The sequence below is a fragment of the Arvicanthis niloticus genome, chromosome 6 (genome assembly GCF_011762505.2).
Source record: "Arvicanthis niloticus isolate mArvNil1 chromosome 6, mArvNil1.pat.X, whole genome shotgun sequence".
NCBI classification, from domain to species: domain Eukaryota; kingdom Metazoa; phylum Chordata; class Mammalia; order Rodentia; family Muridae; genus Arvicanthis; species Arvicanthis niloticus.
The window spans coordinates 51896369-51918428 of record NC_047663.1 but is presented as its reverse complement, the minus strand read 5'-3'; the positions used below and the strand labels follow the sequence as shown (position 1 = coordinate 51918428).

At 49.6% G+C, this 22060-nt stretch overlaps 3 protein-coding genes across 8 annotated transcripts; all 3 read right to left on the bottom strand.

Moving 5' to 3' along the window:
* Positions 1–700: 700 nt before the first annotated feature.
* On the bottom strand, positions 701–5920 carry Tmem95 (transmembrane protein 95). Of its 5 annotated transcripts, none has more exons than XM_034504264.2 (7): positions 4084–4613; positions 3791–3847; positions 3565–3645; positions 3446–3466; positions 3224–3304; positions 3050–3137; positions 701–2977 (listed from the first exon to the last, which is right to left on the bottom strand). In XM_034504264.2, the coding sequence occupies exons 1-7, from the start codon at positions 4247–4249 to the stop codon at positions 2947–2949; spliced, it is 525 nt and encodes a 174-aa protein (XP_034360155.1). In that variant the 5' UTR covers positions 4250–4613; the 3' UTR covers positions 701–2946. The 5 variants fall into 5 exon arrangements, with proteins under 5 accessions (XP_034360155.1, XP_076792606.1, XP_076792607.1 ...); XM_076936491.1 differs by lacking the exon at positions 4084–4613 and adding an exon at positions 5650–5920 and having other exon boundaries at positions 702–2977; XM_076936490.1 differs by lacking the exon at positions 4084–4613 and adding an exon at positions 5650–5920 and having other exon boundaries at positions 703–2977; positions 3050–3304.
* On the bottom strand, positions 4692–6783 carry Kctd11 (potassium channel tetramerization domain containing 11). Its single transcript, XM_034504263.2, has one exon. It carries the CDS (start codon positions 6639–6641, stop codon positions 5943–5945), a length of 699 nt encoding a protein of 232 aa, XP_034360154.1. The 5' UTR covers positions 6642–6783; the 3' UTR covers positions 4692–5942.
* Positions 6784–7985: 1202 nt separating this feature from the next.
* On the bottom strand, positions 7986–21778 carry Acap1 (ArfGAP with coiled-coil, ankyrin repeat and PH domains 1). Of its 2 annotated transcripts, XM_034506086.2 has the most exons (22): positions 21528–21778; positions 20844–20901; positions 17532–17651; positions 17257–17310; positions 17115–17173; positions 16670–16853; positions 16493–16537; positions 16285–16380; positions 16104–16178; positions 15905–16014; positions 13964–14015; positions 13774–13874; positions 12255–12378; positions 11950–12161; positions 11284–11353; positions 11074–11168; positions 10810–10979; positions 10091–10263; positions 9034–9143; positions 8831–8941; positions 8432–8481; positions 7986–8161 (listed from the first exon to the last, which is right to left on the bottom strand). In XM_034506086.2, exons 1-22 carry the CDS (start codon positions 21578–21580, stop codon positions 8061–8063), a joined length of 2223 nt encoding a protein of 740 aa, XP_034361977.1. In that variant the 5' UTR covers positions 21581–21778; the 3' UTR covers positions 7986–8060. The 2 variants fall into 2 exon arrangements, with proteins under 2 accessions (XP_034361977.1, XP_076792597.1); XM_076936482.1 differs by lacking the exons at positions 11074–11168; positions 11284–11353.
* Between the last annotated feature and the right edge of the window lie 282 nt (positions 21779–22060).

Below are 22060 nucleotides of genomic sequence, written 5' to 3'. Positions count from 1 at the left end.
TTATTTTTGAAAACAGAGTCTCGGGGCTGGAGAGATGACTCAGTGGTTAAGAGCACTGACTGCTCTTCCAGAGGTTCTGAGTTCAATTCCCAGCAACCACATGGTGGCTCACGACCATCTGTAATAGGATCTGATGCCTTCTTCTGGTGTTTCTGAAGAGAGCAATGGTGTACTCATATACATAAAATAATCTTTAAAAAAAGAAAGAAAGAAAGAAAGAAAGAAAGAAAGAAAGAAAAAGAAAGAAAGAAAGGAAGAAAGAAAACAGGCGCTCTTAGAATACAGGTTGGCCTTGAGCTTTTTGTGCAATCAGGAATGACCTTAACTCTGATTCTCTACCCTCCTAGTCCCAAGCACTGGGTTTTAGCATGAGCCGCCATATACAACTCCCCTCTTACTGTTTAAAAGCAGATAATTTGCTGGGGAGTGGTGGCGCACATCTTTAATCCCAGCACTGAGGAGGCAGAGGCAGGCGGATTTCTGAGTTCGAGGCCAGCCTGGTCTACAGAGTGAGTTCCAGGACAGCCAGGGCTACACAGAGAAACCCTGTCTGGAAAAACAAAAACAACATCAAGAAAAACAATACAAAAAAATATTTTTTAAAAAAATTCTATTGATTTTTTTTACATTTTAATATCTTTGAAGTCAAGACAATTTTAGTTAGGCTACAGCTTAGTGATAGGTATTTTTTCTTTAACATATAATAAAAATACATGTTATATTTATTTTATTTTTAAGATTGTTATCATTTTATGTGTATAAATAAATGTCTTGTCTACATGTAGATATATGTACCACATGCATGCCTGGGGCCCACAGAGGCCAGAAGAAGGTACTGGACCCCCAGAATTGTAGTTTTTGAACAGTTGTTGTGCCATGTGGATGCCGGGAACAGAACCTGGGTCCTCTGCAAGAGTGCTTCACTGCTGAGCCATCTCTAGTCCCTAATATCATATATTTAATGGAACACAATAGTACTTACCTTAAAGCAATATTTCAGTCATAACAAATTCATATAAAATGCTTGGGACTGGGAAGGCTGGTGGCACCTGCCTCTAATCCCAACTATACAACAAGACTGTGTCAAAAACAAAATACAAAAGGCATGGTAACTAGAGAGGTTAAAAGTGCCCAAGGCCCAGTAAGAGCTGACCAAGGATTTGAAGTCAGGCATAACTCCAAAAACCAAGCTCATCACAGGCAGTGAGAGGTGTGCTGCTTCAGGAGGACCCATGTAACCATGGAGAGTGACTTGGGTTCAAGAGGAGCGTTCTCATCCAGGTGGAGCATCTGGGAGCCTAATGTCCACTCTAAAAGGTTTGTGGTGGGCTGGAGATCGCCAGAGGAGAAGGGGAAGACAGGTCCCTGAATAATGGGTGGTGTTGTTGATCTATGAATACTGGGGCAGGAGAACAGGAACAACTGTAAAGTGTTGGTCCTGGAAAGTGAGGCTGAGCACAGGATGTACGGGGCTGCTTCCATCCAGAGCAGAGGCGTGCCGCCTCTAAGGTCAGGACATCGAGAGAGGTTTCTTATTCCTTTTGGGCAATGAGGCTGCCTGTTAACTGGTGGGCATTCACTGTTGTCAAATTAAGGATAGGTTTCCCTATGATCTTGGACATGTTTGTGCTCTCATGGGGCCTCTGTCTCTCGTATCTTCCTGTATAAAAAACAGGATTGTCTAGAATGTGAGGGCCAGATAGGGGTGCATTCCCACAATCCCAGCTCTTGGGAGGCAGAGACAGGAAGGTCAGAGGCTCAAGGACATCTTTGACCTTATAGCAAGCTGAAAGCCAGGCTAAGCTGACAAGAACCTGTCTCAAAAACAAGAACAATGTGCAATAGAGAAGGCTCAGCCAGTTAAGGCGCTTTGCCACCAAGCCTGATGATCTGAGTTCAGTCTCCAGGACCCTCATGGTAGGAGAGACTTGATTTCTGCAAATTGTTCTCTGACCTCCACATATGTGCTATATGGTGCACATAAGCCTACACACACACACACACACACACACACACACACACACACACACACACACACAGAGAGCAAGCAAAATTTAAAAACAAAATTTGGGACTGTGTATGGTGGCACACAATTTTAATCCTAGCACCTCTAGAGGGTCTTCCAAACCCCAAGCCCCTGATACAAAGAGGACTGGCACCACCAGAGTTTCTCCACCATAAATTGTTGACATTAGGACAGGATTTTCCTGTGTGTCCCAGGATGTCTAGCAAGCGGCCTTGGTCTCCACCCACTAGTGCCAGCCACACATTCCTCCAATTAAAACAAAACTGACTCCAGACATTGCTAAATATATATTGGGGGGGGGGGGCACCCCTAACTAGAATTCCTAAGAATCCCCATCCCATCTGCCTGCCCAAGTTGCTGATAGAGCCAGGCAGGGATGGGAAAACATCCCACAGCAGATTTACACAGGCCCAGTAGGAGGGGGAAGCCCAGGCTGCACACTATTAATACAATGGAGGGACTGTATGCCAGCGGGTTGACTGATGTGGTCTCACCCCAGACAGAGAGAGTTTTCCAGAACCCTCATTCCCGGATTCGGGATCAGTCATTGGAGGGCCTAGAGCAACATCTACAGGCCAACAGTCCCCCGCTTTCCGGGAATGGACAGAGGGGATGTGGGAGTGGTGATGGTAAGGGATTCTTTCCTTCTGTAGATAATTTCCTGGCATCATCCACTGCTCGGTTTGATTGGTGGAACACAGAAGGGGAGGGACTTTTCAGCTTTGGGTGCTTGGGTTCCTGGAGGCCGTTCGACACGGATATTGATAGCAGAAGTCTGAGGTTTAGGGTCTGAAAAACAGGCTTTGGGGCTGGGTCTAAAAAGTGGCTGGTTCCCACCCTAATGGATGCGGAAATTGTGGGCACAAATTTGTTGGGGGGGGGGGGGGGGCGGAGGGAACTGGGAAAGCTGTCGACGTCAGTCACAAGTCCTTTGCTTGCAGCTGCAGGTACCTGAAAGGAAACAGCGGATGGGAGGCCTGAAGAGAATCAGGGAGGGGGGTTGGGAAGTTCCCCACAACTCACTCCACTCGGAGGCTCAGAGCACCCAAAAGCAGGACAATTCCGAAGATACATAGAAGCAGAATCCTAGCGTCCCACAGATCGTGACTACCTGCAAGGAACCCAGGAGGACGTGGATGATCCTGTGGATCACACCAAGGAACCTAGGGGATCTTAAGAGGGTAAGGACTAAAGAACCTGGGAAGCAGCGCTTTTGGGGCCAACAAGACTCCTCCTTGCCCTCGCAGGTGGAGCAGTTGTACAGGATGGTGCTGCCCCCTGCAGGAGACAACAAGAGCAGCGCTGGCAAGCGAAGCCACGGCCGCCTCCAACCCTTCCTCCCAGCCACCCACGTTTCTCAGGCAGTCGCCCTACTCTCTTCGCTCCCCAGGAGGCTCCACGGCCTTTTCTTTTACTCACGGCAGATAGGAGCACAGAGATCTGAAATGAAAGGCGAGGAGGAGTGGCTGACCTGTTCAGTCACGCCCCACTTGGCTACAAATCCTAGACACCCCCTTGATGCCCGCCCCTATCAATACCTTCCCTGGTGTACTGGGGGATCTTGGTCTTCTGAAGCCATTGCCAATATGATGGAAGCAAGAAGATGGATCTTTTTATCTCTGGAGAGGCACAGCACAACCATAACGCCTTAGACCTCATCAGAGCTGGCTTCCATGTCTCCTCCCAGATCGGCCCCCTCTCTTCCCATACCCCCGTCTTGGATCTTCCTAGGTCCCAAGGTGTCAGTTTCCCCCCAGACCTCACCTATGACTCTCAGGACTCGGTGAGTTTTCTCTGTGATTTGGTTCATGGACACCTCATCTGTGGAGATGGACAAGAGTGAGCTAGAGTAGGCTCCAGGGTTTTTGGTTTTTTGTTTTCTTTTGTTTTTCCTATTTCCTAGGGAACAGAGTTCTTCCAAAGAGAGAAGCTAGCGTGTCCACAAAGGGCTATGGACTGAAGCAATGACTGAGGAGCACAGCTAGGAACTCACATGCCAGCCCCCTTAAGAGATAGGGGTGACTATTGCTGAGCTAACCTTGTCTGTCTGATATTACCTAAGGCAAAGGCTGAGAAATCAGGGGAAGCCCATTCCTTCCACTGTGGCTTTATCTGGCTATTGAGCTGAGCCAGTCGGCTTGGCAAGGCATGATCTGGGAGACGACAAAAGATACAAGCCTTGGCCACAGCCAAGAAAACCCCACCGACAGCCAGTGCCCACATTAGGCCTGGTAGCAGCGGGTAGGAGTTGGACCCCTCAGACCAGGGAAGATTCAGAATTCTCTGATGTTTGGATTCTCGCCCTTCTTTTAGGAGGTTCTAGACTGATCTAGAACAATGCCATTGTCTTATCCCTGGGCTCCCAAAGAGCTGCCCCTGGGACCCCAAGAACTGGAGGTTAAAATGTATCTCTAGAGCCAGGCGGTGGACGCGCACGCCTTTAATCCCAGCACTTGGGAGGCAGAGACAGGCGGATTTCTGAGTTCCAGGCCAGCCTGGTCTACAGAGTGAGTTCCAAGACAGCCAGGGCTACACAGAGAAACCCTGTCTCGAAAAAACAAAACAAAACAAAACAAAACCAAAAAAAAAAAAAAAAAAAAAAAAAATATCTCTAGAAGAATAAATCAGGGTTTCTGTTCCAAGGGGATAGTGGCCTTTACACGTCTGTGGTTCTGAAAGCAATTTATTTTTCTTCTTGTAAGTCACAGTGATAGATGAATGACTCCACCCAATGATGAAGGCATTTATGTGTGTATCCCATCCACCCAGGAACCCAGAAATACTACCCTTCCAAAATCCCCCTCAACTCTCCCAATTCTATCTCCTCTCTGCCCAGGACAACCTTAGGCTTTACCCAGCTATTTCCTAGCAACAGGCTCATGGTTGTCTCAGCAACCAAGAGCTCCCAGAGGTCTCAGAGGCCCAGCTAAGCCCAGTGGCTTTTACCTCTCATAGGAAGAGCCTAGTGACTCAAACTCAAACAAGGCCCTCCTGCCTACGTGGTGATGCAGACATAAACACACATGCAAACATATATACACACACACCCTATGATTAAACTAAATCTGAATCTGCTCTTACACATACCTGAGCCTGGAGGGTTGCTAAGCAACCCCAAACAGGCCTGGACATGCCAAGATCACAGAAGGACCAACACACAAACACAGGAGTCAGCAACACTGATGGGAACAAGACACCAGGGAGCCAAGCATCGTCAGAGCCATTAGCTGGCATGTACACACATACAGACATACACACACACACATACACATCAAAGAGGCCTCTGGACACCATGGACTGGCCCCATTTCCATACGGGATCCTCTAAAACACTGGGAATTCCAGAAGGGAGCTCTAGTCGCCATGCTGATGGAGGTTCTCCTAGCTCCCCTATGTCATCCTCGGATAGGGTGTCCCACAGTAGGTGGCTTGGGACATAGTAAAGAAACCTCCCAGAGTGTCCTGGCCTCTTAATGGTCATGGTAGGATAAGGTGCCAGCTCCAGTAGGGAAACCAGTCTAGAGAACAGATTACATTTGATAATTCCAAAAATATCCTTCCACATAGTGCCCCGCCCTCCAGAGCTCTGCCAGCTTTAGCCTGGGCAAAGAGGTGCTTCCTTACTTTTCCACACCTCTGAATACAGAGGACCCATCCTCCAGCAAGAACAGGCTAGAGAGTCCACGGTGCTTCCCTGGGATAAGCCCCAGTGTAGATCTTCTGGACCATTCATGAGTCTTGGGGGGGTGAGGGCAGCTCGATTTGGAAATCCCAGCTCTAAGCTCCAGCCAGGTGTGGTGGGATCCCTGACTCTCATAGCTCCCACGCCAGAATTAGAAAGAGGTTTTAGACAAGCCATCAGTCCCTTGGCTGACCCATTCCCCCTCCTCTCCATAGTCAAGTGAAGGTAGCATCCCTCAGTGGCGCACAAAACGCAAGGATCTAGAGTTCAGAAGGTCTTCAGGGTCTGGGAAGACAGAGTCCAGGCGGAAGCCATGTTCCAGAGCTACCCGTAATACCTCCTCCAGGAATGAAGCTGTGTTCACTACCTCCCGCCGATCTTCTGGTCCCCCAGTCCACAATGGTTGCAGCCCCAGTCTTTGATACTCTACTTCAGGGAGTTCCTGGGGGCGAGAGGCCCACTCTAACCGAAAATGTGGACCTCCTTCTGCCCTGTCCCCACTGGCCACACCAAATCTGTTGCGCATGGCAGCCAGACACTCAGGGTCAGTGCAGAAGAGGTTGGCTCGGAAGGTGTCCACCTGGACAGAGCTCAGCTCATAGTGGTGAGGGCCCCTTCGAGCAGAGAAGTGCACCAGGCGGGGACTAATATCTACATCTGCATGGAGCAGGGCAGCTGTGGATGCAGGTGTACCCCGAGAGGCTTCCAATTCCCGAAGGGCATCCAAGAGGGGCTGGATCTGGTAGAAGTCAGCCTCTGCCTTAAGAAGAGCAGTTTCTCCATACCCACGGGGCAGGTCCAGACGGCCTAGGCGCAAGAAATTGAGGATGTGCCGGAAAGCCTTGCCATCCCTGTCGATGAAGTAATGGCCATCTCCTTTCGGATTGAGATTGGCTGGCATTAGGGTGTCAGCCCTAAACATGGCTCCCAGCATGGAGTCTGGGAAGCGTGTCAGGGTCTCCAGTGTAGTGGAATATAATGTTCCCCCCACATTTAGGGTCACGGGGCCCCCAAAGGAAGGGGGTGAAGAGGACACAGGAGGGGGGGAAATTTTGGGGAATATAGGAGGCAGACAAGGAGAAGGAAAAAGCAGATTTTTAGGGTTTGGAAAGAATTGGGTGGTAACGTTCAGACTTGCTAAGTTGAAGGCAGAGGTTGGAGAACAAGACAGAAAAGTTTGTAGCTCACCCAAGCTACTTTGGTGGTGGTTGGGGGCTTCAGAACACAGAAATCCCCGAGAGGATGAAAGAACCGATGTAAAGAACAGAAGGCAGCCAGACAGGATCAGGGAGTTTTTGGTCCAAATAGTTCTGATTGTACGTGGTCAGCAATTCCCTCCTGTATACTTCAGACAGTGGGTTTCCGGAATTCAACCAGCAGGTGACGGTGGCGAGCACCGGTCGGACGCTGAAGGGTTTAGCTTCTGAGTTTCTGAACTTTTGTAGTAGTAGAGTCCACGCTGAGTTTCGAGGACCTGTCCAAAGGCCCAGCCAGGGTTAGGGGCGCGTGTCCCAAAAGATGGAGGCGCAACTGATGGGAGCCGGTGGCCAGCAGTTCTGTATGGTTGAGGAGAGACGATGCTCCCGCAGTCAGAGCTGAGAGTGTCCCAGGACTCTGTTGGGAATAAACAGAGTCTCAGGACTCGGGCGTTACCGCCTTCCTGGGTTGTCGCAGCAGCCACTGAGGTCCTCTCCACCCCCAGGAAGTGGCCTAAGGGCAGCGGTCAGTGGCCCTTTAAACGACAGTCCCGCCCCTTAGCGCCCCGCCCTACGCCCCCGTGGGCTGGCTGGGCTCTGCTATGGGTGGGAGCCGGGCCTTGCCAGTGGGAGAGATGGGGCGGACGGGCTGGACCGGCCGACCCGAGCGGGGGTGGGATGATTCACAGGCTTCGTTGCGGATGTGGCTGCGACGGCCTCGCGTTCCCTGCAGGTGTGCATGACCTCACTAGTACAACTTGGTTGGGGCTGGAGTCTCCAGTCCATCCCTCTATTCTCAAAAATATCCAAGTCTGGTGGTTAGATCCCGGTCGGGAACTCCCGAGGGGGCGGATGCTGAGCCATGGCATTCCCGGGATGCCTTCGGGCCATCCCAGCGAGCCCAGGTTCCCACGCGGTGGCTTCCCTGGTCGCCTGGGCTCGAAAGTCCCTCCAGCCACCGGGTGCTAGTTAGCCTCCTCCTTTTCTAGAGAAACCCTAACCTCTTGAGTAACCACGGCTACCCGCACCCGGGTGGCCAGTGTGCCAAACACCCTGCCAGGCCCCCAGGTGGCGCACAGTAAATGAACTGAGAAAGAAGCCAAGCTAAGAGACTTTAATGGAGAACGAGCCACAGCAGGGTGGGGAGGGGCCTGGAATCAAAGAGTATGGAGGTCGTGACTGCGACGGCTCAGTTTCTCTGGGTCGTCAGACGCCATGAGGGAGAAGTCCCGGAATATGTCGAGATACGTCTCGTCTCCTAAAGAAGACAGAGGAAAGGCTGGGAGGCTAGACAGCTGGGCTACGCAGTAGGGGTGGTTCTGGCAGGGTAAGTCCTTTAAGTGTGGGTGCATCCTAAGCACAGGACCAGCACCTTTTCCTTTGTTCCAAAGGTCAGGCACGCTCGCTGTGCCCAAAACATGTTGAATCAACAATGGTATTAATGCAGTTGGGTATTAAGGGGGCAGGTATGCAAGGGCCAGCATTCCGGTATGGACCTGGGGTTGGAGGGAATGCGTGGTTACTTTACCTGCCTGGCCCTGGGCCGCTTCAGCCTCCCTCATCTTTGCCAATCGTAGCCTGAAGGGTGGGAATTAGGAAGTAAGAAGTAAAAGACCTTGCACTCTTCTCCTGCAACTCCCCATCCTCTGTCCAACTCCCATGAGCTGCATCACTCCTTTAAAAATGCCTGTCCACGACTAGTCCTTAAGAAAGCTTAAACACACGAACTTTCTATCCAATGTGGGTGTCCTAATAATGGCTCCTGAGATGAACTCTCAATATCTCACCCTACTGGTCCATGCACCTGCTCTACACCCCACTCCACACACCCCTCCCCGACCTCACCCAAGTCTGGTTTTTGGCATTAGTCCCACCCCAAAGATGAATGGACTGTCCAAGCATTAGTCTGGCCCTCCAGCATTCTCACAAGGTTACGATGTCAGCATTGGCGGTTTCCATTGCGATAGTCAGAGGGTCTCTGCCTTCTGTGTCTCGAGCCCCCAGATCTGCACCCCGTTTGAGGAACAGGCAAGCGAGCCTAGAGAGGATAGCTAAAGTCAGCTGCAGCCATCCCCCAGTTTCATTCCCAGAAAGCATCCTCCCCATGGTGCCATTTCCACAGCCCTGTACCCTGTGTGGCCAAGAATGGTGGCATGGTGGAGTGGGCCCCGGCCAGCACTGTCTGCTTGGTTCACATTCGCCCCATTTTGGAGGAGAAACTCACAGGCCAGAAGAGAATTCTGCATGGAGAGATCAAGAAGGGGATGGCATTTTTAGAGGTGGGTTTGGGGATGATTTAGGGAGGTGTAATCGAGACAACGGGAGTGTGGAGTGTGGTATTCAGGGTACAACGAAGTGTCAGGCTTGGCTATCCATCTTTATATGCTCGTATATTAAATCTATCTCAGGGCTGAGGAGATGTCTCAGTGGTTAAAAGCACTAGCTACTCTTCTAAAGGAGTCAGATTCAATTCCAAGCACCCACACAGTAACAACTGTCTGCAACTCCAGTTCCAGAGGACCCAACCTCCCACATATATATGCAGGCAAAACACCAATGCACGTAAAAAAAAATAATAAAATAAGATAGCATTTGTTTAAAAAAAAAAAAAAAAAACCAGGCGGTGGTAGCATATGTCTTAATCTTAAGGCCAGCAGGTGTGAGCAGAAGCAGGCAGATCTCTGAGTTTAAGGCCAGCCTGGACTACAGAGTGAGTTCCAGGACAGCCAGGGCTACACAGAGAAGCTCTGTTTCTCCCCAAAGCATATCCTGCACCCTGATGAGGCATGTTATTCCTCTTTAAAAAAAAAAATAGAGATTGTCTGTGTACCACATGCAGTGAATGAGGGGGCAGTGGAGGGTGCTGGGCATTGGAGTTACAGTTATGAGCTGCCTTGCAGGTGCTGGAAACTGGTCCTGAGCAAACACTGCATGTGCTCCTGGTCTCTGAGCCATCTCTCCGGTCTCCTGCTATTCTTATTTTACATTGAGGAGACTAAGCCACGGAGATATTGACAACTTGTTTAAAATCTCATGTAAGTGGTGGGTCTAAAATCCAATTCACCACCTCCAAATCACACTTCCAACACCTAGTCTATATTATTTATCTTTCCCTATGGGATTGAGACCCCAGGGAGAGACAGGAGGAGTTCTAGGGGAGAGTAGGGGAGGGCAGCATGGTCCTCACGGCAGCTGTGGCCCGGATCAGAGGTGTGGCATTCCCCTGGCCTGCATTGACCCAGTTGACATCAGCTCCATGGGCCAGGGCATCGGCCATGGTGGGAAGAGATGGAGACTGTCCAGCAGCTTGAAACAGCAGGGCCCCAGGGTGCAGGCTCCCTATGTCATCAGATGGGGACTCTGTTAAGGGGATTTAATTCTGTTAAAGAGAATCAGTGCCATGTCTGGAAAGAAAATCTTTAGCAAAGTCCCCGGATGCTGCAGTGGAGTAAGTCACGTCCAAATTGTGGGGAGGCCCTTGTGACTCAGGGCTGTGGTGAGAAATGCGAGCGCTATGGTATACGTGTTGGTATGTGTGTGTGCAGGGCCCTGGGTGTGGAAGAGATAGTATTGCTCATCTCCCCAGACTGGCTGGATGCCAGAGGTGAGCCAACTCCCTGACAGACTCTGTGCTTACCTTCCCCCCGCCCCCCAGGCTCATAACCCTTCTTTTCAAACCTTTGGCGATACCAAGCTCAACCTCTCTCTGGAGATGCCCCCTTTTATGGCTCCTTCTGACATACTCCACCCCACACTTTTCCTCATGTCAATGTCATGCCCTACTGTAACCTCCTGACTCTGGTCTGGTCCTCCCAACCTCCTCCAAGGGACATCCTGGACCTCATATTCTGCCTCCCTATAGGCCCGGCCAGTACTGAGCAGACAGCAATGAGTCAGACTCTCTACCTGACTTGGATCTGACAATTCCTGGCTGTGGCCTGATGGATGGCTTTGGGGGCACAGGAGGATGTCCTCTTGGGGGTCCCCTGCCACCTCTTCGCCCTCGAATTTCAGGAAGTTTGGTCAGGAACTTTTTCTCCACATACTTGGCATGAATCCAGGCTTCCTTTTCCTGCCTGGACATAAGAGGAGACAGCCTTTGGTCCCTCGGTCCCTTTGCTGCTCCTCTCCACTGTAAGGAAGCCCTGGGCACCTCCACCCCAACCTCACCGGGAACAGCTGGGCCCTGGCTTCTTCACTGCCATGGCCTCCACCCGGGCCTCATAGATCTGGTTAATGACGACATTCCCCAGCTCACACATAAGCTTCAGGAGGCCCGAAAGAGGCCAAAAGAAAGAGGTGGGGTAATGGGGTGAGTATCAGAGCCCTCAAGACTCTTCAGTCCTCTGTCTTCACGATATCCCAAGTATCCCTAGTTACCTTCACTAGCTCTGGTTCCCAGGAGTCAAGGGTCAGGGAGCGGACTTTGGAGAAATGAACGCCGAGGCTCCTGGAGGGCCAGAGAGAGTCATGCCCTGTGTGGGCAGTAGCCTAGGAAAGCTATTGCCTCTGAAGACTCAAAGGCCAGGCCTGTCTGGGGCACAGCAGAGCCAGGCCAGGAAGCAAGGCAGCAGAGGTCATATAGCCTCTACCTGGCTCTGGCCTGCTCACCATGGCGGCTGTTGTCTTCCACTTCATTTTAAGACCTCATACTCTCTAGCCTCCTCATTTTGCTAATAGTGCTTTGGTCTGGAACATTCTTTGTATGTATCTCTTTTCCCTCTGTATACTTCAGACTGTTGGTGAGACCTTAAGAACTTGCTAGGATCTCACAACACCTTCCCCCCCCCTCCCCACCCCACCCCCCCTCTTGATGGCTGTCCCACCCTTAGCAACTGTAACCCAGGCTTCTTCTGATCAAGACAATCAGTTCGTCAAGGAGGCCCCCAAGCCTGTCCACACCCAACTCCCATGTGCACTTTGTGCAGCAAACGTGGAGACTAGTGACAGAGAAGAAGGACGTAAGAAAAAGCCAGGGTAGGGTGCATAAGAGGGGCCATACTGCAGTTGGAAGCAGGGTTTCTGCTTGGGGTCTTAGGGAATGACCTGTGGATGCCGGAGCACTGAATGCAGAGAGTGACACCAAGGTTGATGCTGGCCCACTCTGGGGCCGGCTCCCTGCAGTCACAGCACTGTGCATTTCCATCCACACTTTGTACCTGGGCTGCCACCTGCCCAGCTCCCCCAGGTTCCCGTCCTCTGGCTGTCCCACCACAGCCCAGAGTAGCAGCGGAGCCTGGGGCGTGGTATCCTGAGACCTGAGGGAGACAGGAGAAAGGATGAGCAAGGGCCTAAGAGTAAAGGATGCTTCACCTCCCAGGGCAGCGGCCCAAGTGCCCATATTAAGGTACCTGGCCTGGCCCCCGGGGGCTGTTCTCCAGGTGAGCCTGGCTGAAGGCTGAGGCAATGCTGCTCTGGACAGCACTGACCCACAGCTGCAGGAGACGCTCAGAGTCAGCCTGGAGGAAACAGGACCTGCAAGTGGTGTTGAGAGTGACAAGACTAGGAGTCTGAGGCCAGAGAGCCGTGAAGGGGGGGGGCTGGTGATGGGGGGGGGCAAGCTGACAGTCTGTGGATGCCCAACTGGATATATAGATTTTGAAAGATGTTTCCTTATTTATCTATTTCTAATGAACTTGGACCCAAGGCTTTGTGCGTGCTTAAGTAAGCAAGCTGCCTCTGAGTTACGTCTACGCCATTTTTTATTTTAGTTAGAGATAGGGTCTGATAAACTGTCTAGACTGACTTCAAACTTGCTAGTAGACCTGTCAGGCCTTGAACTTTTCAAAAAGATGACATTAACCTGGTGGTGGTTACACCTTTGGTCCTATCACTTGGGAGGCAGAGGCAGGTGGATTTCTGAGTTTGAGGCCAGCCTGGTCTACAGAGTGAGTTCCAGGACAGCCAGGGCTACACAGAAAAACCCCTTCTTGGGGTGGAGAGAGACTACATTATATTCAAATATGTGTGTGTGTGTGTGTATCTGTGCAAACATATGCACCGTATGTTATGAAGTTGGTTATCTCCTTCCACCATGTGAGTCCTGGGGATGCAGCTCAGATTATCAAGCTTGGCACAAGTGCTGAGCCATCTCACTAGCCTCTTTTATTCTTGAGACAGGAACAGGCTATGTTCCTCAAACTTTTTTTTTAAAGATTTATTTATTTTATATTTATACGAGTACACTGCAGCTGTCTTCAGACACACACTAGAAGACTGCATTGGATCCCATTAAAGATGGTTGTGAGTCACCATGTGGTTGCTGGGAATTGAACTCAGAACCTCTGGAAGAGCAGTCAATATTCTTAACTGCTGAGCCATCTCTCCAGCCCTATGTTCCTCAAACTTAAGATTCTGCTCCCAAGTGCTAGCATTACAGGTGTGTTCTATACCTGGTTATCTGCTACACTGAAATCCAGGTGGTCCCTAACTTATGGTAGTTTGACAATATTTTTCAATATTAATGCACAAAAGTATATTTATTCAACTGGCTTGGGTTTTCAGTAAAGTATTCAATAACACTTTATTATAAAAGACCCTTGTAATTGTAGGCTAACAGTTTCTAGAAGGTAAGCTAAGTCTAGGCTAAGCTATGTGTAAAGTAGGTTTTCCAGTATCTTTTCAACTGATAATGAAATTATTGGAATGCAAGTCTCATCATAAGCACCTGTACTTCTGTAGTGATTGGGAGCAGCCTCCAAAATATCTGCTATCACCTTGTCCTCTCAGTCTAGGCTCCCTGCTTCAACCCAGCCACCAAAGGGTTAAGCCCTGGCCAGGCACAGGGAGACTCATTTTGGTGGCCCTGCCTTTTGGGTTTATAAATATTATTCAGACATATGAGAACATCGCCCCAGGAACTGTACTCACTTGCTGGTGGACACCACTTCGAAACAGAAACGCCTTTCTGAGTCTGGACAGAGCTTCACTGTACAGAGACGAAGGTCATCCACCACCACAGTTACAGGGTCCTGGCAGAAAGTGATAAGGAGGCCATGAACCAGCCATAGTGAACAAAGGCTGAGTTTATCTAGAGCCCAGGCACCCAGGGCCTACCCACCTTATATTTCTTCTGGTAAACCAGCTGGTTGTTCTGAATGGTGAACCAGCGTCTGGAGGAGACGGAAGTGGTTAAATGCATGCCCAGCACGGGGACAGGCTCAGCACAGGGACAGGCTCAGGAGTGGACAGAAGAGAAACTGTGCTCTTTGCCCCCTTAAGTAGCTTACTGAGGAGAGAGGTGTGGGCTGACAGTCCCATGGGACACTCCAGACAATGGTGGGAAGTTATGCAGAATGGGACAGCTAAGGGGTGCTCTGCACACCTTGGACAACCGAGATTGGACATATCTTCCAGCAGATGGCAGTAAGGCCTTCAACTCCTGATCTTCCTACCTCCACCTCAAAAGCTAGGCTCACAAGGATATGCCACCACACCCAGTTTTCTTTCGATTCTTTTAAAATTAAGTTCATTGTTGCAGCATTTTTTTTTCCAGTGTAGCCAATGTTAGCAGTGAGAGACAGCCATAAGGGTTGTGAAGATGTGTAACAATGATGGGCACTGTTTCTGGGCATCTCCTGAGGGAATGAGAACCCCTTCTACTTCTACAAGTATTTGTTTGGGTTAGGATCTTGCCACGTAACCCAGGCAAGCCTAAAATTTGCTCTGTAGTCTAGGCTGACCACAAGTCTGTAATCCTCTCACCTTAGGCTCCTGACTGCTGGCATTACGCCAGGCTTATTGCTAGAGTGATTGGCCAATGAAACTATGTTGGGGAAGGGGGTCCATTTTCTAATTTGTACCAAGGTTCCTTATGGGCTGGGGGTGGTTCTGAAAGATCAAGACTCCTCAGCATTCTGCTTCAAGCCCCGTAGGGTTTCCCCATCTTCCTCAGAGTAGTCTTAAAAGCCCTGCCCAATGTCTGCAAAGTTCTAGCATGATTCTGTAACCCCTTTAGCTCCTCCTCCTTCCTCCCTCACTCTGTGCAGGCCCACAGCTCATTTTGCAAACCCTCAGGGAACTCAGGGTCTTCCTTCCTATTAACTCATCCCCTGACTGCAGCATCCTTCACCCAGATATCTACTCGGAAGTTACTTTCTTAGCCAGCAGGATGGTGAACACCTAGTCTCAACCCTTGGGAGGTGGAGGCTGAGAGATCAGGAGTTTAAGGTCATCCTTGGCTACATTGTAAGTTTTAACATCAGCAGCTTGGATACTGCTGAGAGATTTTGTCCCCCCTCCCCCAAAAGAGTGGGTGTCAAAAAATAAAGTGACTGTTCTGTTCCATATTTGTTTGCAGACAGAATTCCAATCCTCCTGCCTGCTGCTCCCAAGTGCTAGGCTTGCAGGCATGATCCATCAAGCCTAGCCCCTTACATTTTGTTTAGAATTGGGAACCCCATATTGTGAATGTAGCTCAGCAGTAGATCCCTGGTCGAGGCCCTGAGTTCAATCCTCAGCCCACAAAACAAAAACAAAAACCCTCTAAATTTCACCCTCTCTTCCCAAGATCTTTTCCACCCACCCCTACTTTTTTTCATAGCAAAAAACCCACAGGTTTTTGCTATGAAACTCTGCCTGACTTGAAACCTCTAATTCCAAATCTTTCTGCCTCAGTCTCCATAGGGCTGAGCTTACAGGTATGTATCACCACACCTATTATTATTATTATTATTATTATTATTATTATTATTATTATTATTTTGATAGGGTTCCTCTGTGTATCCCTGACAGTCCTAGAACTTGGCTGGCCTTGAACTCACAGAGATCTGCCTATTTCTGCTTCCGCCCTCCCCCGCCAGCTGGGATTAAAGGAGTGTATCATTGTGCCAGATGTTTTATTATTACCTTCTAACATAATATGAAGTTATTTAGGTGTTCTGTTTGTCTGTCTTTGCTGACTGAGGGTTGTATCTTGATGTGCTTCATACACAACACACAATTATTACCAATCCAAGAATATTCAATTGGTTGGATTTAGCTGAGACAGTTGTCTTCTTACCTGCTCCAGGTCTTAAATGCATTGCTGGCGCGTTTGAAAAGATGTCCTTCCATTACCAAGCCACCAGGCCCCTCCTTTAGGCTTGGCTCTGGCTCCTCACCACCCAGCTCCTAGAAGCATGAGAGGATCAAAAACAACTGGGACAGAGCGAGCCAAAGCCACAGGCTGGTTTTCCTCCTGCCCCCATATCAGCCCTCACCTTCTGCTTCAGTAACACATGTCTCTGTTCCATGTCTCTCTTCTCACGAGCTGAGTTCAAGACCAGGTTGTGCAACTGGGCATAGGAGGGTCCTCTCAGATGTCTGAGTTTGCCCCAACCATCCCAGAAGAGTCATCTTGTGCACCCTAACCTCTCTGCACCGACTTTCTAGAGTTCTTACCTGAGCACCCAATTCCTTCCGATACTGAGCCAGCCTGTTTAGTTCTTCATGGCCCTGCTGGAAATAGGTAGCCTGGGCCTCAACCAAACGCAGTACCTGATGGACAAGGTGGTCAGGGGGCAGAACTGAGGAAGGATAACCCTCTTTCTCCCTCTTCCCTCCCGCTGTCAGCCAGTTCCTTTCCATCTTGGCTGCTCCTGAAACTCACGAACTCCATGATGTCAAATTTCCTCTTATCCTCGATCACATTGACCTGAAGGCCCCAAAAGACCTCAGGTCAGTGTAGAAGTCACAGAATTTCCCATTGCACCCTAGGGACTCCCCTTCTCCAGGAAACCTCAAGGTATACAGCTATCTTGGAGGATGACTTGGGGTAGGCACCTACCTGCAGGGCATAATCTAATGCCCGACTCCGATACCCAGCTCGAGCGGTCCTCAAAGCAGTTCCAGCATCCTCTGCTTCTTGGACACGGCGCCTGGGGACCTCTGCATTGTGGGTAAGGGCAGCCTCCAGGCTCTCAGCCCCTCGCCAGAAATCCCTGCGAGCCTCTCGGAAGCCCCGGAGACCTCTAGAGTTAGGGGAGACAAAACAAAACCACAGATTTACCCTTCTGCTCTAGGAAAGAGAAATCTCAGGATAAGGCCCACCTATATCCTGTCAGCCTGTGTAGAGAGGGAAATCCAGGGAATCCTGGGATGGGAAGACCAAAATCAGGCTACTTCCCACCCACCCTCATAGCTCCTCCTGTGGGGGAGGGAGGCCCTGTGGGAAGAGAGGTGGAGGGCTAGTTTCTGGGGGATAAGCCCCGCCCCTTTCTCTCCCATCTCACTCCTTGACCAGAGTCTGGATTTGCTGCTGCAATGTATGTTGTGTAGCGTCAAGGAGCTCCTGTTGGAAGGTGACAAGTGACAGTCAGAATGGTGATCAACCCTACTCCATCTATTCCCTCCCCGTCAGGCCTCCCCACTCACAGCATGGCTGTCCAGCTTGTGATTCAGACTCACAGTGAATTTTTCCAGACACTCCTGGGCAAGAAAAAACAAAACAAAACAAAACACAGAGACACCAAGGTTCCATCCAACTCTAGGTAGGTCGGGCCAGAGGGACCTATCTTGGATGATCACCCCAGCTTTGCTTTGGCCTGGACTCTGCAGACCCCAAGTCAGCCCTCCTCTTCTACAGCATCTCTGTACCCCAGTCCTCTGCTCCTTAGCAACCACACCCCTGGTTCAGAATTATCACATACCGCCATCATGGGCTCTGGTGGACCCAGGTGAGCCAGGTCACAAATGCCGACAATGAAGGCACGGCTGGCAGCAAGGTAATGACGGCCATTCTCCAGGAGGCAGGAGCCCAGCTTGAGTAGCTGGGAAAAATGAAGCACAAGAGAGACTACCACCAGTGGCCAGCACACTGAGTGATGTCCCCTCTGCTCCACTTCACTCCTAACCCAAGGCTGTACAGTCCTTTCCCAACCTCATCTACTGTTCCACCCACCTCCATGTCAAACTCCCAGCTACAAACAATGTCATTATCTGTTTCCTAGCTTCCTCTTCCATTTGTTTCAAAGTTCCTGCCATTCCTCCAAGTTTGCTCCCAAAGTCACTGCCATCTCTACTTCCCAAATACCTTTCCCTGTCCAATCCTGCCTGCCCTTCTGTGTCCTGTTTAAATAAGTGGCACCCCTGTAACCCCATCCTCCTGCACTGTCTTGTTACTCGTACCCAGTCCCTGTCTGCCTGTGTTCACGACTGTGGCCTTTGTTGTGGGTTGGGGTGGGGAGTGTGTCTCATTCTCTATTCTCTAAACATTCCCTTTCAAATACTAACTAGTCATCTGGGCCTCAAGATCAGGGCTAAGTAAGATGTTGGGGTACTCAGTTGTCCATTTTTCAGTGCCCGTGTAATGGTCAAGCTATGACTGATCTGAGAAGGGAAAGCCAGGTGACTGAGCTAGAATCCCAAACATGGCTGTGGTCGCATCACCCTAAAGATGCTATGCTAGACTTTGGCCAGGAATTGTCATATCTTGAATAGACCAAGTGTTGGTGGAGTCTTTCTAAGTGGTCCAGGGTGAGAGGCTACAGAGAGGCTTTGTGAAGAGGTGGCAGGGTGCTGGGAGCCCGGGCTCCATGTCTTCCCAGTACATTTTTCTGGAGGCTTGTGGAGGTGTCTGAGAAATATAACTTGGGTTGAAAGTGGCTAGAGGGATCAGCAATGGTCAGGAAACTGACCAAGATCAAGTCCTGGCAGTCCAAGACAAGGAGGGAAAATGGCTATAACTCACAGTGTGAATCAGTAGACTGCCTAGCCCTCCTATGTCTACAAACCCCTCTCCAACATGAAAAAAGACCTTCCATAAAACTGAACCAATAACTAGTTGGGTGTAGTGGCACAAGCCTTTAATTCCAGTACTCAGGAGGCAACGACAAGTGGATCTCTGTGTGTTTGAGGCCAGCCTGGTCAACATAGCAAGTTCTAGACCAGTCAAGGCTACATAGAAGGGCTCTGTCTCAAACAAACAAACAAACAAACAAACAAACAAACAAATCAAAGCCAGTAATTACCACATCTCTAAGATAGAATTGGAGTCAGCAATAGAGTGGAACTGTCCATGTACCAGACAACTTGAATAGACTTGAAACACTTTGTTATTTGCAAGACAGAGTATCTCTGTGTAACCCTGGCTGTCCTGAATCTCTCCCCTCTGTAGACCAGGCTGACCTCAAACTCACAGAGATCCCCCTGCTTCTGCCTCCTGAGTGCTGGGATTAAAGGCATGTCCACACGGGACTTCTAGGTTTTTAGAAAAGCCAGCTTCAGTGAGATGGTTTACCTGATAAAGACATGTGACAGGTAAGCCAAGCAACCTAAGTACAATTCTGGAGCTGATGGTGGAAGGAGAGAACTGACTTCTGAAAGTTGTCCACTGACCTCCTCACATACTTTACAGCAATATGCACTCACATGGGTGTACACACACACATACACACACACACACACACACACACTCACACACACTACGTTTACAGGCACACACTCACACACTAGATTAGATAAATGATAGACAGACAGACAGACAGACAGACAGACCAACTCCTGAGGCAAAAGCAGGCAGGTCTTTGTGAGTTTGAGGCCTAGCCTAGTCTACATAGCAAGTTCCAGTCTAGCTGGGGATAAATAGTATGACCTTGCAAAAAGAAAAAGAAAAAAAAAAAAAGAACAAGGTCTACCATAGGATTTCTCATTCGCCTCTGAGCTAACTAGGCTGGGTGGTCAGAAAGCCCCAATGATTCTTGTCTCTACTTCAATACTAGTATTATTAATGTATACCATACATATACCTTGTCATTTTTACCTAGGAGGGAATCACATTTGGGTTTCATGCTTCCAAGGGGTGCACTTTATTGACCAGCCCTTGGTCCCTGCAGTCTTCGTTGTTAATTGGACTGTGCCAATGCTAATTTGTTTTGTTTTGTTTTTTGAGACAGGGTTTCTCTGTGTAGCCCTGGCTGTCCTGGAACTCACTCTGTAGACCAGGCTGGCCTGGAACTCAGAAATCTGCCTGCCTCTGCCTCCCAAGTGCTGGGATTAAAGGTGTGTGCCACCACTGCCCGGCTTAATTTTTGGTTGTGAGAATGAGGAAAAATCGCATTAAATATTACCACTCAGGGGAGCTGGCAGGGACATGGCCTCATTTTGCAATTACTGCAAGCGTATGATTACCCTGAATTTTAAAAGTTCAATTAGAAACATTTGATGGGCTCAAGAGATGGTTCAGTGGCTAAGCACACTGGCTGCTTATGCAATGGATTCAGGTTCAATTCCCAGCACCCATATTGTGGCTCACAACTGTAACTCCAATTCTAGAGGATCCAATGCCCTCTTCCAGTCTCTGCAGGCACTGGGTGTGGACATGGTGTACAGACATATACCCAGGTAAAACAGCCATGCATATATAATAAAATAATATTAAGTAATGTTTTAAGAAGTATTTGCTCTGGGGATGTAGCTGGTGGTAGGGTTGGGCCTGTCTAACATGCACAAGGATGAATTCCATTTCCAGGATGGAAGTAGAGGTCAGAGGACTAGGAATTCAAGACCATACATGGTAAATTCAAAGCTAGCCTGGACTACATGTGACCCTGCCTCAAAAAAGATATTATATATGATATATTAACATAATGTTAATAATTAATTTGAGGCAGGGTCTCTCTTCTGTCCTAGAACTTACTGTGTAGAGCAGACCAGGCTATCTTTGAACTCATAAGAGATTCACCTGCCTCTGCCTCCCAAGTGGTGGGACCTGGGTATATACCACCACTTCTAGGATTAAAAGCATGAGCCAGTACATCCAGATTTTAAATGTGATTGTGTATGCATGTGCATGTGCATGCTCGAGTGTGGCCAGGCACAATTAACTCTCAGTGACTAACTCATTCCCAGTCTCCTGATGTCTCCCTGATCTTTTATTTTAATTTTGTTCTAATCTTTTTTTTTTTTTTTTTTTTTTTTTTTTTGTAATCTGATTCTGGATCTTTTCTCCATGACTTGGTCACCTTTTCCAGGCGGGTCTCCAGTTCTGACACTTCAGCTTCCACCAGTTCAATCGAGGCTCTGGGAAAGGAGGGACAGGGTCATCGGAACAGCGCTTAGGTCCACAGGGCCCTCTGCTTAGCGTCAGGGTCGGGGTTGGAGTCATGGGGTGGTGGGTACAGACAGACCAAGCTGTGAGTGGAGCCAGTTTCTGCTCTTGTGCTACTGTGCACATTCTAAGCTTCAATAACCCAGACCAGAGCAGGAAGAGTAGGAGGGTGGATGTGGCCTGGGCAGGAAGTTGCTAACCACCCCTGGGCAGGTGCTGGGGGAGGGGTTCCAGTGAGAAGGAAGAAGGAATGACAATTATAAAGGCCAGAAGGTGCAGAAGGCAGTGTCTGACAAGCTTTGGAGAGCATTCGGGTTTGTTTTTTAAAGGGTTTTACTCTGTAGCCCAGGTTAGTCTGGGACACTTAGCAACCAACCTTCCTGCCTCAGCCTCCCAAGTGCTGGGGTTACAGGCTGGAGACACCATGCCTGATTTGAGAGCTTGGATTGAATACCAGAGGCACCATTTCCCACCAGTTCCCTCTGGTTTCTGGGGCCTAGGCTCTAAGGTTGGTTCTGCCTGGGGAATGCTGGGTGTGTGTGGGGGCATGTGGAACCTTCCTTCCCCTCCTTAGTCTGATGGACCTGCACACACTTACCGGAAGCGGGGTGAGTCCTTGAGACATTCTTCAAAATCTAGCTTGACCGTCATCTCAGATGACTTGCTTTGGGGGCCCCGGGCCCTGGAGGTCAGGTAGATGGGGATGTAGGCAGATGCACTCCCCACCCCCCAAGAGGGGTGTTGATGGAGAAGAGTCCTGTGGTAGGAAAGGCCTGGGTCTGTAATTCTTTCCCCAAAGGGAAAGGGGTGACCTGGGAGGAGCTCTAACCTCACCACTTCTAGGCAGCTCTGGGAGATGTAGGGGTGGGGCCTGGGCGGAGGGGGGTGCTGAGATCAGAGAAACCACAGTCCCTCCCCCAGAGACTGCCTGCTGTCACCTTCCTTCTGGGACACTAGTGTTTCTATGTTGCCTTCTCCTTTGGTGAATAAATTTTTTGAGGGGGAAATGATGATCTAGAGTCAGATAGTGTCCCTGTCACTTAAGACTTGGTGTGATTAGTAGGGCATGGTACCACATGCCTTTAATTACAGCAGAGGCAGACAGATCTTTGAGAGGTCAAGGCCAGTGTG